This window comes from Patiria miniata, unplaced genomic scaffold (assembly GCF_015706575.1).
Source record: "Patiria miniata isolate m_02_andy unplaced genomic scaffold, ASM1570657v1 HiC_scaffold_1, whole genome shotgun sequence".
Lineage (NCBI taxonomy): Eukaryota > Metazoa > Echinodermata > Asteroidea > Valvatida > Asterinidae > Patiria > Patiria miniata.
The window spans coordinates 32,770,726-32,787,230 of record NW_024037047.1 but is presented as its reverse complement, the minus strand read 5'-3'; the positions used below and the strand labels follow the sequence as shown (position 1 = coordinate 32,787,230).

The following is a 16,505-nucleotide window of genomic DNA, read 5'->3' as shown; positions in this document are numbered from 1 at the left end:
GGGAATACAGATATGGGGCGATAATTAGTGACATGGGAACGATCACCACGTTTGTATACTGGAGTAACTTTAGCAATTTTAAGTTCATTAGGGACCTCTCCGGATATTAAAGAGTGATTAAAATATCTGTTAAAGGGTAAACAATAAAAGGAGCAAATCCAAAGTGATTGACGTGAATTTACACATTGCTACCCTTCAAAAGTTACACTTTAAAATCTGTAATAGTGTTTATTGTAGATTGAAGTGAACCTACCACACTACACTGTGCCTACGAATCAGCGTCGCTATAATATGGTTTTCGCTCGACACATATTGACCCTTAATACATACCCGACACACCACATTTTCTCAACGTCTTTTCAGATGCACACAGATCCACAGATCCAGAGAGCATAGATGATAATATAGAAGGTACTTGGAAGTCCCTCAACAGCAGCTGAAGTCTGAGGCTCTAGATATAAACGATACAATGAGTTGTTTTAATGTCATTCAGTTCAATTCAGTAGACAACTATTTTGAACTATCCAGTGAACCAATACAAAGTGGGATAATATAAAGTATAAAACAGTGATATTTAAGTACAAAAAATGAAAGTACCACCATAAACAAAATAATACTTACAAGCTGATTAATTAAAATAAAGTTAATATAAAATATTTTAGGGAAATTAAAGAGTAATTAGAGAAATAATTAAAGGAGAGTGCAAGGCTGTCACATCAGCCAAGGCTTGAAGGTGGGACAGCCTGGACAATAATTATACAACGTAATCACAAGACAAAAAACAGACACAGTCCAACACAAAAAAAAAATACAAACGAAACCAACGTAGTAAAGTCATTTTATTAACCAATACAAGATGGGGGAAAAACGCACAGGGTTAACAATGAAAACGAGGGAAAAAATAAATATTGAATATTGAAAGAAAAACAATTACATTGTAAATAGTATGAGGAGGGATGGTTATGCTACAACAAATTCCGTTTTAGTGTTTGATATAGATTTTCAGGGTCAATAGTTTGAGCTTCTTGAAGGGACACCCACAGTGTTATTGGCAATGTTCGAGTGATGAACTTGTGGAATATGAAATATTTTGACTTAAAACCTTTGGAGTAATTAAAATATTCTAAGAAAACTAGACTGTGCGCTACACGGCCTAATGTTCCAGCGTATGGTTACTTATACAATAAGCGGGTCAAAAAATAACCCAAAGAAAATGTAATTTTTGACCAGGAAGAGTGGCATTTTTACCCGAAAAAGGGAAGTCTGTGTATATAGCATTTAAATTCAGATTGCGGGTCAGTGTGGCACAGATTTTATAGTGTAAATGGAATGGGGAACACATTATGCCCCTCCCTGTCATATTTTTGTTTAACACATGGAAATAAACAGGTTTGGCAAAATACAGAAATAAGACCTATATCAGTTGTTTGTTCTAAACGTACCACGAGATGCGATATATCAAAGTGATCAAAATGGTATTTTAAAGCTAATTTTTTTTTAAATGTTTATCATTCAAACGATGTCAAATAAAAAAAAAATACATTTTAAAGCTGATGAAAGTAAGGAGAAATCACTCAACTTCATGTTAATCAGCAAGGTAAAGACGAGGATTAATATTACTTTGACTGTTGTGTACTCCGGCTTGTATGAAAAAAGGCGATAGGGATATTATTTTGAACAAAACATTCCGAAAATTCCCAATAATTTGCGAGGGTGCAGCAATTTTACGAGGTCAAGGAATCGAGGCAAGTTGGTATACCAGAAAGTTTAATGCTCACCTTTGATTAGCACATCCACATAGGATCTCATTAGTATTTCGTCCTCAGGGAAGACGTGACACCAGTACCTGACGTCATCTTCTTGAAAGCACATGTTTAGAAGAAGTGCGCCCTCTTCAGATATGGAGAAACAGGCGTTGCCAATAAGATCAGACATCGTGTTGGAGCTACCCGGTAGGTTCAGCCTCCCGATCACGGTCGTGGTCGTATGATTGTCAGGATTGGCAAAAGACCAGAACACAGTTACAGGACTTCCGATCTCATACCTCAAAAAAGCTTGACAAGGAAGTATGTAATTTGTCCCAGTTTCGAAGTTGATTCTCGGGCTTTCAAAAACCTTTCCTCCGTCTAATGGGAATTTCGTATCTGAATAATTCCAGTGTTGAAGAAAGAAAAATGCAACATCTGTGGTTTAATGAAAGAACCTATAACAAATGCCTGTATAACGAGCCATCGTGATAACAAAAAACATTTTACCAACGATTACTGAATGTTTTGAGAGTTACTCAAACATTTATCAGCTAAATTCGAAAATGTTGATTGATTATTCAAATTAAAAAGGCAATATGATGTACCTATTACTCTAACATCAATATCAACCTCACTGATTCCTCCGCCTGTATCACATCTGTATCTTCCAGCATCTTCGTCATCAACTGATTTGATGATCAGGCCGAAATCGCTGGCGAATTCGTACTCCGATTCAGCATCGACGTCGTTGCTAGACAGTAGAAAGTGTCGACCTGCCCTGTCGATCTTGAACCACAGTACCTCACAGGTCGCGACACCGGGGATCCAGCTTGAGCATGGCAGTGACTGTTCTCCACCCTCAAGAATGTGGAACGATGTCGAAGATGCCTTGAGGGCGTGATTGGGTGTCTGTTGATCTACATTTAAAAGACAGTAATTAAACAAATAATGCACTCATTGCTGTCAGTGCAACCTATCTTTCTATTCTGCAATGCAAACCAGCGTGATGAAACATGCTCCGCGCCCAACACTGGAAGTCAATAATATAATATGAGCAACTGAAACTGGGAACTAGACTTATTAGCTCTTGTTGTTTGACACTGACTGATAACTGAATATGCGTTTGTTTATTTAAACGCGCGAAAAAAACAATTTTTCAAAAGCACCATTATTTTGGCAATTGCTTTTAGGCACTGAATCAATTTGCACTACCTGATATCTGGACATCGACGTTGCAATTTCTGAGGGTTCCATCTGATTTGAACTCGTGACACCAGAATCTCTGTGTGTCTTGTACATCATGGAGGGAGTTAACTATAAGTGAAGCGTCGCTACCAATGCTGTAATCGGCACCGTGTCCAACCTTCAGGGTAGCACCATCAGAGAAACGAGCACCAATGATCTGTGTATCTGTAGTGACGCCTTCTCCCGTTGACCAGTACACTACGGAGATCGGCGCGTCTGGAGTCTGTGATGCGCACTCACACGGTAGCGTCTGTCTGCGTCCTCGATGGAAGCTAACGGTGGAAAATACCTGACTTCTGCCTCCTGGAAAGGTATCGCCTGCATTTTTGAAGTTGAAAATTGGATAATTTGGTTATATCCTTCATGGTGACTGGATTTCTATTTCAGGCATTCACAGAATATGATTCCTGTAGGGTTTACGGATTATTGTTGATGGTGTTGTGTCTATCCCTATTTAGCTTTGTGTTGGTTCTTTTTTTTTATCACGATTTGCGTTTTAAAAGAAACAACGCATGAATTTGAACTTGGTATGAATTTGAACCATGCAGGAAGGTGTGTAACATCTTTAGACTTTTAAACACGGCTGACGCTTAAGTTACACGGTAAATCACAAGAATTATTCAATTCACAACTCTGATCGACAATAGTAAAGGAATTTTCGGTCTACAGTTCATTGTAATGCAATTAACTTACTTGGATTAGATGGCATGTAATTGACTTGTGCAGCACATGTATCTGAACTACAACAATGACGTTTTTACCTATGACTTGGACGTATACTCTCCCGACCCTTACATCGGTAGTTTGAGGAATAACCTGGCAAAGGAAACCCCCCTCGTCTCTGTCCTCGACTCCATCAATGACAAGTCCGTGATCGGACGACATCGAGTACCTCTCGTCGGCAGGCAAGTCTTTGGTGTGGCTCCATTGCAGGTCTCGACTGATCAGACGCACCGTTGATGTGTCGTTTACAATGGACCCTTGGTACCAGATAACACCAGCTAAACGTTCAGTTGGGCGGAACGTCGGACAAGGAATTCGGTGCCGAATACTCTTTTGGAGGTAGCCAGAGGCGCCAAAGACATTGTTGGTACTCTTCCCTGAAAGCAAAACAATCGTTACTTTTCATAACTCTTTTAATGTATATGTAGTATCCTTTTTTTGGAGACGGATGTTTAAAGGGCCCATGAAGTGAATATTTCTTACGTACTTATTTTGTGATACTTTCTAATCCGCATAAGTGTATGAAAACTAATTGACATCCCTTTGTGTTTAATTTAAGTGAAAAGACTAATGAACTTCTTTCAACATTTAAAATTGTCCATGCTTTTGAAACAACTGAGGGCGCTGTTGCCGTGATGTCATTTGAGTAAGACAATGTTCATATTAGGTCTTTTTCTGTAGAAATTGTGAACCCAAAATAAATGGTCATTAAAAACACTCGTGACTAAAGTTTGCTCATTTGCTTACTGCCATGAACTGGCACAACATTGAATCAAAAGAAAAGAAGGTTACAACAAAATTCTGGCAACTTTTTGTGCACAAACCAATTGCAACATTGAGGTTTCTGCCTGATATGACATCACCTTTTGCTCATCATGAATATGGAAATTTGCATTAGCGTATGAACCAAAAAGGCACCAAAATACCCTGAAAACGGCAAAATAAAAGTTGAAAATTAGTATAAATCGGACACAAATGTGCATTTTACAGAATAGCATTAACAAAGTACATTTCATAAGCTCTTTAAGCAAGACTGACACGTAAATTACGCAGTAAATCACAAGAATTATTCAATTCATAACTCTGATCAGCAATAGTAAAGGAATTTCAGTCCGCAGTTTATTTGAATGGAATTAGCTCACTTGGCTTAGGAGGCATTTTGATTGACTTGTGCAGCACATGTAAATAAAATACAACATTGACGTTTTTACCTGTGACTTGGACGTATACTCTCCCGACCCTTATATCGGTAGTTCGAGGAATAACCTGGCAAAGGAAACTCCCCTCGTCCCTGTCCTCGACTCCTTTAATGACAAGTCCGAGATTGAACGATATCGAGTACCTCTCGTCGGCAGGCGAGTCTTTGAAGTCGCTTCCTCGCAGGTCTCGGCTGATCAGACGCACCGATGATGGGTCGTCTACGCTGGTTCCCTTGTACCAGATAACACCATCTAAACGTTCAGTAGGGCGGAACGTCGGACAAGGAATTCGGTTGCCAGAAGCGACAACGACATCTTGGATACTCGTCCCTGAAAGCCGGAAATCGTTACTAATTCATAACTTATTTAATTTGGTATTTCAATTTGACAAGCAACAATTGACTTAATTATTTAGCAGTAAACTAATTAATATCCAAAGGGAAAAATAGTGTGTATTAAAATATTGTTGTTGTGTTTTCTCAAATCTGTCCCTTTGAAACTGTGTAAGTGCCTTTTTATCGCTCAAAAGTTGATACAATTTGAACAAAAAAACATCAATTGATGAAACTAATTTTGTGTTACAAATTATACAAAAAATAGAAAGTGATTAATGTGATTCTTTACAAAGCAATGCTGAGGTTAACAAGACGCGAAATAATATTCGTTATTTTTCTTAATAACCCAACCATTGAAATTTCCAGCAGCTGACACTAGCGAATTAAAGATAAAGTGATAAATTCTAACATGAACATGTACACCCCAAAACATATATTCATGTGGATAGATAATGTGCAAATACCAGTATAGACCTGAATTCCAGTTGTTCGCCCGCCGCGCACAGGGCAAGCGTAGACAGATATACGGTCTAGCGTCAGCCTGGCCTACGTCTGTACCGATTTGTCCTCAAGTCTAATGTTCAAGGTTCAATTCACTCGTTTTACATGACACCATTATGCAGGTGCACGAATTTGACTTATTGAGTACTTTTGTTTGAACTCGCTGCGGACTTTGTAGTTGATGTACAATACAAATAACAGCCATATTGTTCATGGTGGAAATTCCCTTCTGCGCGCATATGTATGTGTCATAAAAGCGGAATTAAAAGAAATTCCGTTACTTTAGCAAGTTCTCTAAATAACGAAGCGCAGTTGTTTTGCAAAACTGGTGGGATGATACTTTGGCAAAAAGCCACATCATATGCCTAATTGCTTCCAATAAATGTTTACATCAAAATAAAAAAAATGAACCTTTGGCATTTGAAATTTTAAACAAACCACCCCCCCCCAAGATAAGAAAAATACCATGAACCCAGTACAACACACTTACCAACACCGCGACAAGCAAACAATCACATTTGTTAACTATAGGTTTTAAGGGAACTTCTCCCAGACAATGTCCTGCGGTTAATATCAATGAACCAATGATCAAAACGTTTAGTTTAAATTATTACATTTTCTCACCAAGTTCGACGGGACACACGTTGTATTTTGCCGCACAAAACTCCAGCTTTGAGCAACTCAACAACTCTACCACCATTAGGGTACTGATCCATGGTACTGACATGATGAAATTCCGTTACCTATTGATGGACATAAACAAAAAAAGTGTTCACACAGCAGACCAAACTATCAGAAATTAATGCATACCGTTATTATTGTAGTGGTCGGCCCTGCTGTCTTATTCAGAGGGGGGAGACTCGTCCACCAGTTAAGGAGGATGGGAGGCAATCACTAAGCATGGACAATCATCATCGGTTTCTGTCATTAGTTGATTGGTTGATTTATTGATGAGTGATGATCCAGTTGGAGTACAATATTTCAATGGAATATAACAACCCTGTACAATGAAATAGAAAAGCAGACGCTGTGTATTAAAGTTTGCATGTCACAGCGTACACACTATACGTACAATACACGTACATGTACCTTCAGTTTGTTTACAATTTCGGTACAAAATGTGTCGAAAGAAATGCCTAAAATTCTCACCCCGTCGTGTTCAAATCTTTACCTTAAATGACTCCGAAAGCAGCTATACAGCACTTCACTTCAGTTGGTGGGCTGTTCAGATACGGGCCTTCAGATTTTAGCTCGCAAAAGAAGGTTTTTGATGTGAATCTGGCTCACAACATGCAACGGCATGGTACGAGGAAAAAGGAACAGGAAGTGCGAATCCTACACGTAGGCCACTTACTTCCGGAAAATCCCGAAGAAGTCCGAAGCACAAAAACCCAGATTTATTTTAGTAAAATATCATATTTCAGGAGTGATCTAATATTATGAGAAAACTATGAATGTATTTTGCCAACTTATACATGCCCAATAAAATAGTAAGAATAAAGTTTGAGGAATTATAAGAACGTTTTTGTTGTAACTTTGTAGTTGCCGAACGCACTTAGCAACCACGAGTCAGTGACGTCATCATGCTAATGGCGCGTACGTAACTTCTTAAAGGGGAATTCCCAGATCCCTACACGTTCCCTGCTTGAACACCATACGTCCCGTATATGGTGACTTAACTCTCAAATCAAATATCAATATCCTATAAATCAGAATAAGACAATTTTTAGGTCAGTCAGTCCGCAGCGCACGCGATAATGAGGTCAAATCCCGAACTTTATGTGCACGGGCTACGTCACGAATCGGCCACGAGACTTACACGTGTTATTGCGAGAGTTTGGCAGCTTTTTTTCATGAACTACACGTTGCGAATGAAGTAGCGGGTCTCCAAGATGGCGTGGTAAGTCGAAAGTGAACGTTTTTCTGAATCGAATGATATAAAATATGTCGAGATTCGGTAAGTTTTTGGCGGAATTTTGTTCACTCGAAGTTGGGGTGTGATTTTGAGGACAATTTTTGTTGTGTTTTTAGTTCCTGCGCCCTGACTGGACTAGGTAATAATGACGAAAATGATCACCACACATCGATTAAGGAAGCAATGAGCTTTCGTTTGATATGTATTTTAGCTTGTGGCGACATGTTTGTAGTTTTTTTCTGCGACACTTTTCGTGCGCGAGATTTGAAGTTTTTCGGCCATTTCTTTCGGCTTGTACATGCGGATCGTGCACACGAGCACATGTAATTTTTAGGGATTTTTGGCATTTTGGGGCATGTTGGGGGTGGCTGATCTAGTCAATTCGTCATGCATGTTAAATTTTTTTATGTACATTTTTCTCATTTTTTTACAATTTAGGCCTATACAAATTTGTTTATTTACAATTTTTCAATTCATTACAAAATGGGATCATACATTTTTGTTCAGCTGCCAAGCTATTTACTCCAAAATCCATTTCTATCAACTTCTATCATGTGTATGGATGTCTGCTTTTCATGAAGATAGTTAGTTGTTTTTAAATAATTTACAAATAATGTAGGATTTTTTTTCTTAATGCTTCCGAAACGGTTTTTGTTCAGTTAATTTTGGAAAATTCCCTGGGAAAACTATACAACATACGGTGCATTTACGCTATACACTAATTTTCTTTTGGTCATACAAAGAAAAGTCGTGAAGAAAATCCTTTCGATAAATTTACAATTCTCACATTTTTTCTTTCACTATCAATACAGGAACCTGTTCCAGCCAGTTCAATGCCTCGGTCCTCAGTTGTCGTTGACAGTTTCATCGCCTCCAACACGGGAACTGTCACGTTCACTTCAGTGCCTTGGTTGGCATGGTCCTCATTTTATGTCGTTGACATTGACAATTTATCATCTCTCACACAAGAATGTTTTCTGAGACTCAGATTCATGCAGTATTAAGTTCCTGTGTGCAGATTTTATGATTTTTGTACTTCAGTGTAAAGGCCGGTTCATATACTTGGAAATTTCTTAAGACTACGAATGGAAAGCGACATTGACATCATGAAACCTTCGCTTCAAATTTGCCGGAATTGAAACATGCTTAACTTTTGTGAAATTGCAGTGCCGTGATGTCAACAATTTGAATTTGCATTCGCAGAGTATGATCCGGCCTTTATATGTACTGCGTTGTGCAAACAACATCATCACCATTTGTTGTTGCCATGTTAAACACGGTTATTTAAAGTCATGCCACAGATACCATGCCAAAGACAGCAACCAAAGATTATCTAAAATTTACTACATGTAAACATTGCTTCATGTACATAATCGTGATTAGTGACACTATGCCAAAACTGTGGTTATTGTTATCATCTTCACTTCACTGTAAATTGTTTAAATTGAACCTGTTACTACAAGATTTTAGCAGTTTTTAGATTGTAGGAGAGTTGATGATATTTTTGCTTTTGATTTTTGTTGACGTTTATTTCTTATCCAAAGACAGATGTTGTCAGACATGTATGCCAAAACTCATTTTTAAAAAATGTTTTCCCTTCCTTATGCAAGCTGATTTTTATTCTGGCTGGAAACATGGGTATTATTAACACATGTATTTGCAATTTGTGATGTGAGATGTCATGAAAAGAAGTTATCTGAGTTTTCCATGAGTGTTTCAAAGCAAGGATGTGATGGTGTAACAATATTATACAAAACTGATCTAGTATGTTAATGCTTGCAAGTACATGTACATGTAAGTTTGTTTATTTTTCTTTTTTTTATTATAAAAATCTTTGGAAAATAATTAAAAATCTATTTTAAAAATAAAAGTAAAGTGTCCTGGTCAAGACAAACGTTTGTAGAAACTGTCATCAAAGATGAGTCAGCCCAATTAAAAATTAAAATTTAGAATAAAAAAAAGGCATTTTATATGAGAATATACAGTTCTTATATAAAACAGTTCATAACATAAATTCAAAGTTTATAGGATTTTTATAAGTTGTGTTTTGAAAATTGTCTTCAATAAATACAGAAAACAAATATCCCTAAATAACTTCAACTTTGTCACATGTACATTTTTTATATTTTGGATTTTATTATTTGATAAAGGGGATACAATTTTGAAGGGGAAAAACGTCTATAAGTGTTAACTTACATTGGCCCTGGACACATTAAAAAGGGTTCTACAGCGAAGGGTTCTACAGCGACAACAAAATAGTTCAAAACCTACCATAAGTCCCTGCACAAAATTCAACGTGCGTATTGTAACATGGATACATGAACTACACGTTATTATGAAATCTTTCGCGATGACGTAATTTTTGGCCAATGAGGGCACGGGAAAACGACGCACTGTCATGGCGGGATGTTTCGTTGTTGGGTTTTTGAAGATCGTTAGAATTTTCTGCGCCCTGACTAGACTAGCTAAAGATCAAAACGAAATCGACAATTTTTGGATAAAATATAGCATTATCTCTGACGTTGGTGTGAAATTGAGCTGTGGCCGCTGTCAGAAGATGGAGAATACCGTCGTTTTTTGAAGGCCAATTCCTTGAGATTGGAAGGTTTTTTTCCGTTACAAATTTCTCCCTCTAAATTTCACGTAATTTCCAATCTGAACTGATAAGATAACAGAATGGTTCTCTATCTAAAAGAAAATATACATAATATTGATAGTTGACAAATAAAATGGATATTTCGGACCAAATTCCATGCGTCGTCGACAGCTCATTAAGTATTCAAAACGAGGTCACGCACCGGAATGCCATGCATACAGCGCACATAAAATGAACAGCTTTTCAGTGCGCTGCAGACTGACTGTAGGTGTTAACTTGAGAACGTTACTTCAAAATGTGAAAAATTACATATTACAGATACTACAACTTCTGAAGTATCCTCTAATGACGAACATATACAAAACCCTCCATGTAATACAATACACAATGGACTAATGGTAAAACAAAGAGCAACTTAGTTAGTGGCATGGGCGAACCCGAACTCAAAGTGAGCAGATACCTTAAACTACTCTTAAGGATACAAACAGTGCTCAAACATCAAGCATATGACCAAGTCCAATATAGATGACCTTTATGAAAATACATGGTGAAAACCATATAATGTCCTCAACAATATGTAAAATAATTATCATCTTAACAATCAGATATATAATGCAAAATAAGTAGGCTTTCCTTTGCCCAGAAATACAAAGAAAATTCCTGTTCTTCTCGAACATTTACATGTAAACTAACTGTTAAAGTGAACTTCAATGATTACAAATGGCAAGAATGTCACAAAACTTTAAGTCACAGATTCAAAAGTGATATATCTGGACATTACATGTCAAGATAATCAAGGTACTTGTTCAAAACCATCTCAATTGTAGTTTGAGAGCATACCACTACACACGCACATGATAATAAACGATGGAGTCAAAATACAAGCTTTATAATTAACTGGCATTATTCCTGCGAGTGGAGCGAAAGTCAAATAATCATAGCATCAGCACCAAGTGTTTAAAACACACACACACACACAAACTTACGTAACTGATTGATTCATGAATGTGTACATCCTCACAGGAATCACGAAATAAACACTTTGAGATTTCTTTATCCACTCTATATTAGAACCAAAACTTATTGGTGCATGCCTCCCTAGGTACATCTAAATAATGTCTCACTCAACGTGATTTGCTACGGTAGAATGCATCCTTTATACCCTTACAATATTTGGTCATGCCATCTGGGGTCAGATGACACCCATCGGCAAGGTACTTTGGGTAGTTCACACGTTTCTGAGGGTACATGTGTTCACTAGGGTACTCTTGTATGCGCCTGGCAATAAGTGCGTTAAAGCGTTTCACTCTGTGATTGAATTTAGACAGAGGCACTTGGTTTGCTCGTACAATGCGAGACCTCCGAATGACCGTAAAGATCATGATACACCTTGGTGAAATACCATTGAGACCCAAAGTGTCTAAAAACTGAATCGTCTTATCAACCAGAACTTGAGGTGTGACCTCAACATTACATAGGTCGTTTGTCCCCATATCAATACACAATGTATCAATGGTTCTGGATTTCATTTGCCGAGTATAGTGTGCAGTGTTTGAAAAGAACCTTTCGTAAGTTAGGCCTGGGTGACCCTCTATGTACACATCGCACTCACTACTTAATCCTATGTAATCTCCTGCTGATTGGTGGTTTCTCTGAGCCTCTCTTAAAACCCTGGTCGGAAACGAATGACCAAAAAGAAACAAAAGGGGTCGCTCTGACATCTTGAGCTGGAAAGTACAAAATATTTGTCATTGCAGTACATGTACTCAGCCAATGATTAAGGTAAACAATTTAGTGAGGTAAACAATTAAGATAAACAGCTTTCTGAGGCAAACAGTTAAAGTCGACTATTCATTAAGGTAAACAACGATTCATTGAGGTAAACAACGATTCATTTTAGGACAACGATTCATTGAGGTGGCTAATGCCAGATCCTGCAGAGCAGGCCGCCTCACCTTATCGCAGATTCTACAGGAGGAATTTGTTTCTGAAGCTGGGCCTCCTAGGATTGGTTTCCAAATCGATTCACACTTGGCCAGTGGTCAGACTGATACTTTCCCAGATGTCTTACTGTTGGAAATCAAGCAATGCTTTGCGGAGGATCATCTGATAATCCAGCTCCTGTAACATAACACAAGAGTATCATGGGACTGATAACTTCACACCTTATCCAAATCCTACACCAAGTTGGCTTCAACTCCTTTCCCGCTAACATCAAGCATCGCGATCGCGACACAACGCACGCGTTATAACAAAGGTGAAAATTAGCTAATCAACAAAATGGTACGACCAGCACCGCGCCTAGCAAACAACATGTACGCATAAAGATCAGCATAGGCCCAAATATTTAGACATGGTTAAGTCCAATGTTATATACAATGTTATATACATGTACATGTAGATATCGTCAGGTGCGTCGAAGAAGAGGTCATTGAGGTGGCTTATGCCAGATCCTGCAGAGCAGGCCGCCTCACCTCATCGCAGATTCTACATGTAGATAATCTATATCCTGCTACACTAGTGCGTCAGCAGGTAACTACGCTTATCCCTACTCTATAATCAATAGCAATAGTAATTTGCCCTCTCCCAAATCGAGGTTAACTATGAGAAATCATCTTATAATAATAATGCAACTAGACAAACAACTTTACAAACGGCACCAAAATCATCTCCTTAGAAACATCAGAATGTGAGGCACAGGCAACTAAGTAATTTCATCTGGCCAACGACCTGACCGTTTACGCCTAAGCCTCTCAGAACGACGGACATCTGGTTCCTTTGTCGGCTGAGGTTCTGGAACAGCTCTTGGTTCGCTTTCTGGAACCGAAGGTTTGGGATGCCTTTCTCCATCTGCTCGCTTAGCTATTATCAAATCGCCATCTGAGTCAGATTCGCTTTCTTCCGAACTAGGTCCCATGGTATCACCACAAGTAGGAAGTGGAAGGTCGATCAATGCCCCCTCTTGTAACAAGGGCAACAAGCTCCTTGGGTCCAGTACTAGGGAACCTCTGTTTACCCACTCACCGGACCACCAAGAGCCGGTCGGACCGCTAACAGATCCTGCTCTGCATTACACTTGACGACCACGTACTGTTCCTCTCTGAAATGATCCTCTAACTTGTGCCTTTGTTTAAAGGCATGTTGCTTCGTCAAAACCCGATCCCCAATCACGAGTGGGTGAGCCTTAGCCTTCTTGTCGTATTGCCGTTTATTTGCCTCAGCAGCCCGTCTCAGCCGCTCTGCTGCCACTTGGTTTGCACATTGAATGAATCGAATAACACTTTCTTCCCAGCTATTGTGTGTTTTGTTCAGCAAGTGATCAAGGGGTACCATTGGTTCACGCCCAAACATTAGAGAGTATGGCGTATAACCAGTGACGCTGTACGTGGGGCGTTGAGTTGTACATGAAAACCAAATGCTGTAACAATTCTGGCCATTGGTTTTGCTTTTTACCCTCAAGCGACTTGATCAACCCATACAGAGTGCGGTTGAACCTCTCGGTTTGACCATTCCCCTGCGGGTGGTAGGGGCTAGTATGCGTTTTAGTTATGCCATACAGAAGGCACAGTTCTCGAATAAGGCGGCTTTCGAAATTTCGCCCTGATCGGAATGGATTTGGGCAGGGACCCCATAGTGCACAAACCAATGGTCGCGCAGCATACGGGCTACTGTGGCGGCAGTTTGATCCCGACAAGGCACAGCGATGGCAAACTTTGTAAAAGAGTCCGTCATCACGAGGAAATCTTCCACTTTACCACGCCCAGGATCCAAATTTGCGAAATCGATAGCTAATCATTCCAATGGTCTGAATGCCAGAAGATGCCTCATTGGAGGTCGGACTTTGGGAGTAGGGGCCTTAGCTACGGTGCAGTGGAAACAGTTCTTTATGTGCTCCCGAACATGACCTGCTATGCCAAGCCAATAACAGCGCCTCTTAATGAAGGCCAACGTCCTCCCAGTGCCCTGATGACCCCATTGATCGTGGGCTGCTTCCAGGACAGCTTCGCACAGACACTTAGGAACCAGGAACTGGTATACTGGTCTGACACCAGGCTCTTCTACTGACCTGTACAAAACACCATGGGCCTCTACCAATCGCGGCCATTCTCTGATCCAGCCCATCAACTCGCCCATTGACACCAAGGGATGGTCCTGCCCAGGCTCCCAATGCTGATCCCACAACTGCCAGACTCTGCCCAGTACCTCATCGGCTTTCTGCATAGAGGCCAGCTCCTCAAAGGAGTAAGAAGGTAGGACTGAAGAAGGAATACCAGGTAAGGCACTATCAGCACAATAAGGCCTAGATGAAGTTGCAGGTTGTCACTCTAATGGAACAGCAGTGCTCACGACCTCTGCTACCTCCGACTCCGAGCGTTCTGGTGGATTACGGCTCAAAGCGTCTGCACATTTATTGGTCCTGCCAGAGCGATACTTAATCTCCAAGTCGAAGCATGCCAACTGAGCCGCCCATCGCTGTTCTGTTGCGCCCAATTTAGCGTTTTGAAGATGCGCAACAGGATTTTATCTGTCCAAACGACAGAATGCTTCCCGAGTAGGTAATCCCTATACTTCTCCGACACTGCCCATTTTAGGGCCAATTACTCCAATTTGAAGCTAGACAGGTCGCTGTAATTTTTCTTAGAACCTCTCAAACACCGACTGGCATAGGCCACTGGATGCAGGTCTCCAGACTCGTCATACTGGGACAAGCAGGCCCCTAGGCCTTTCAAAGAAGCGTCGACCTCCAAAACAAAATCCCGGTCAAAGCAGGGGTAAGCTAATACAGGGGTCTCACATAGCGCCTGTTTCAGTGTCTGGAACGCAGTGTCAGCTTCCGGAGTCCAAGGCCACAACTCCCTCGCCTTCCCTGCTTTTTCTTTAGCCTTAGCGGTCAGGTCATGCAAGGGTCTGGCTATTTTAGCAAAGCCGCAGACGTAGCGCCTATAATAAGAGGCTAGCCCCAAAAATGACCTAAGTTGTTCCAAACTAGTTGGTCTCGGCCAGTTTCTAATACGCTCAACTTTGTCAGGGTCGATCCTTACACCTTCACCACTCACGATGTGACCAAGGTGGGACACAGAGGACTGAAATAGCTTGCACTTAGCACCTTTGAGCTTTAGAGGGTTGTCTTCAAGTCTGGACAGCACCTTATCCAGCCGACTGAGGTGCTCCTCAAAAGTAGAGGAGAAAACCAGCAGGTCATCGAGGTAGAGAACTACTTCTGAGAGGTTCATATCCGCGAATATGGATTCCATTATTCGCTGGAATGTGCTTGGGCTGTTGGATAGGCCCTGCGGTAGTCTGAGAAATTCGTATAATCCCCAGGGCACTCTAAATGCGGTTTTCTCCACAGAATCGGGGTGCACCGCAACCTGGAAATAGCCATGGGCTAAGTCCATGGGCTAAGTCCATGGAGGAAAACATCTTAGAGCCGCCCAAAGACTCCAAGGTCTCCTCAATCCTTGGTAACGGGAATGCATCTTTTTGTATTTTGCGTTGAGCGACGATAGTCGATGCACAATCTGCAAGTTTCCATCGCGCTTTCTAACCAGCACAACAGGACTCGCAAAGGGACTCTTTGACTTTCGGATTACTTGACGATCAAGCAAATCCTGCAACAGTCGCCTGACTTCGGTGACACAAGTTGGAACAATTCGCCTATAAGGTAAGTTCACCACAGACTCATCAATGAGTTTAATCTCGTGGGGCATGAGGCTACAGTAACCAAGATCTTAGGGATCCATAGAAAAAAGCACTTACATGCTTCTGTATTAAATTCGCTGCAGCTACCGCATCAGTGGCATCTAAACTCTTGAGGCTCAGACCAGGGGGCAATTCAAACGTCGTCCCATCAGGAAAAACGAATACTTCACGCAGCTCAGTGGACTGGACATCTTTCAAGTCCTCCTGTACATAATGATCGGGTTTCTGCCCGGTCGAATCAAACAAGACAGGCGGCACATCTATGTCGTCAACAACTGCATGCACGAAGTGTACAGATACTTCCACTCCATCAGATAATGGATCAACAAAAATCTCGACACTAGCGACGAGTTCACAAGACAAAGCCACTTTGGTATCAGCAGGAATCACTAACGGCTCAACACTAACGTTGGCAACTAAAATAAGCATGGGACCTTTGCCCACATGCTGGATACCCTCTACTACTTGGCAACCGCAAGACACATCCTGAGAACTTTGTGGAATATCCGGATGATCAATATTGTGTCCGACTGTGGACAA

At 40.4% G+C, this 16,505-nt stretch overlaps 1 protein-coding gene across 1 annotated transcript; it reads right to left on the bottom strand.

Moving 5' to 3' along the window:
• Positions 1-711: 711 nt before the first annotated feature.
• On the bottom strand, positions 712-4,874 carry LOC119733000. The gene is made up of 6 exons (XM_038206584.1): positions 4,859-4,874; positions 3,755-4,093; positions 2,961-3,311; positions 2,354-2,665; positions 1,779-2,054; positions 712-743 (listed from the first exon to the last, which is right to left on the bottom strand). Exons 1-6 carry the CDS (start codon positions 4,872-4,874, stop codon positions 712-714), a joined length of 1,326 nt encoding a protein of 441 aa, XP_038062512.1.
• Between the last annotated feature and the right edge of the window lie 11,631 nt (positions 4,875-16,505).

Coding starts and splice junctions, on each gene's coding strand:
- LOC119733000 (XM_038206584.1), bottom strand. Junction 3,312..3,754: donor AGTATACGTCCAAGTCATAG/GTAAAAACGTCA, acceptor TCAAAAATGCAG/GCGATACCTTTCCAGGAGGC. Junction 2,666..2,960: donor CGTCGATGTCCAGATATCAG/GTAGTGCAAATT, acceptor TTTTAAATGTAG/ATCAACAGACACCCAATCAC.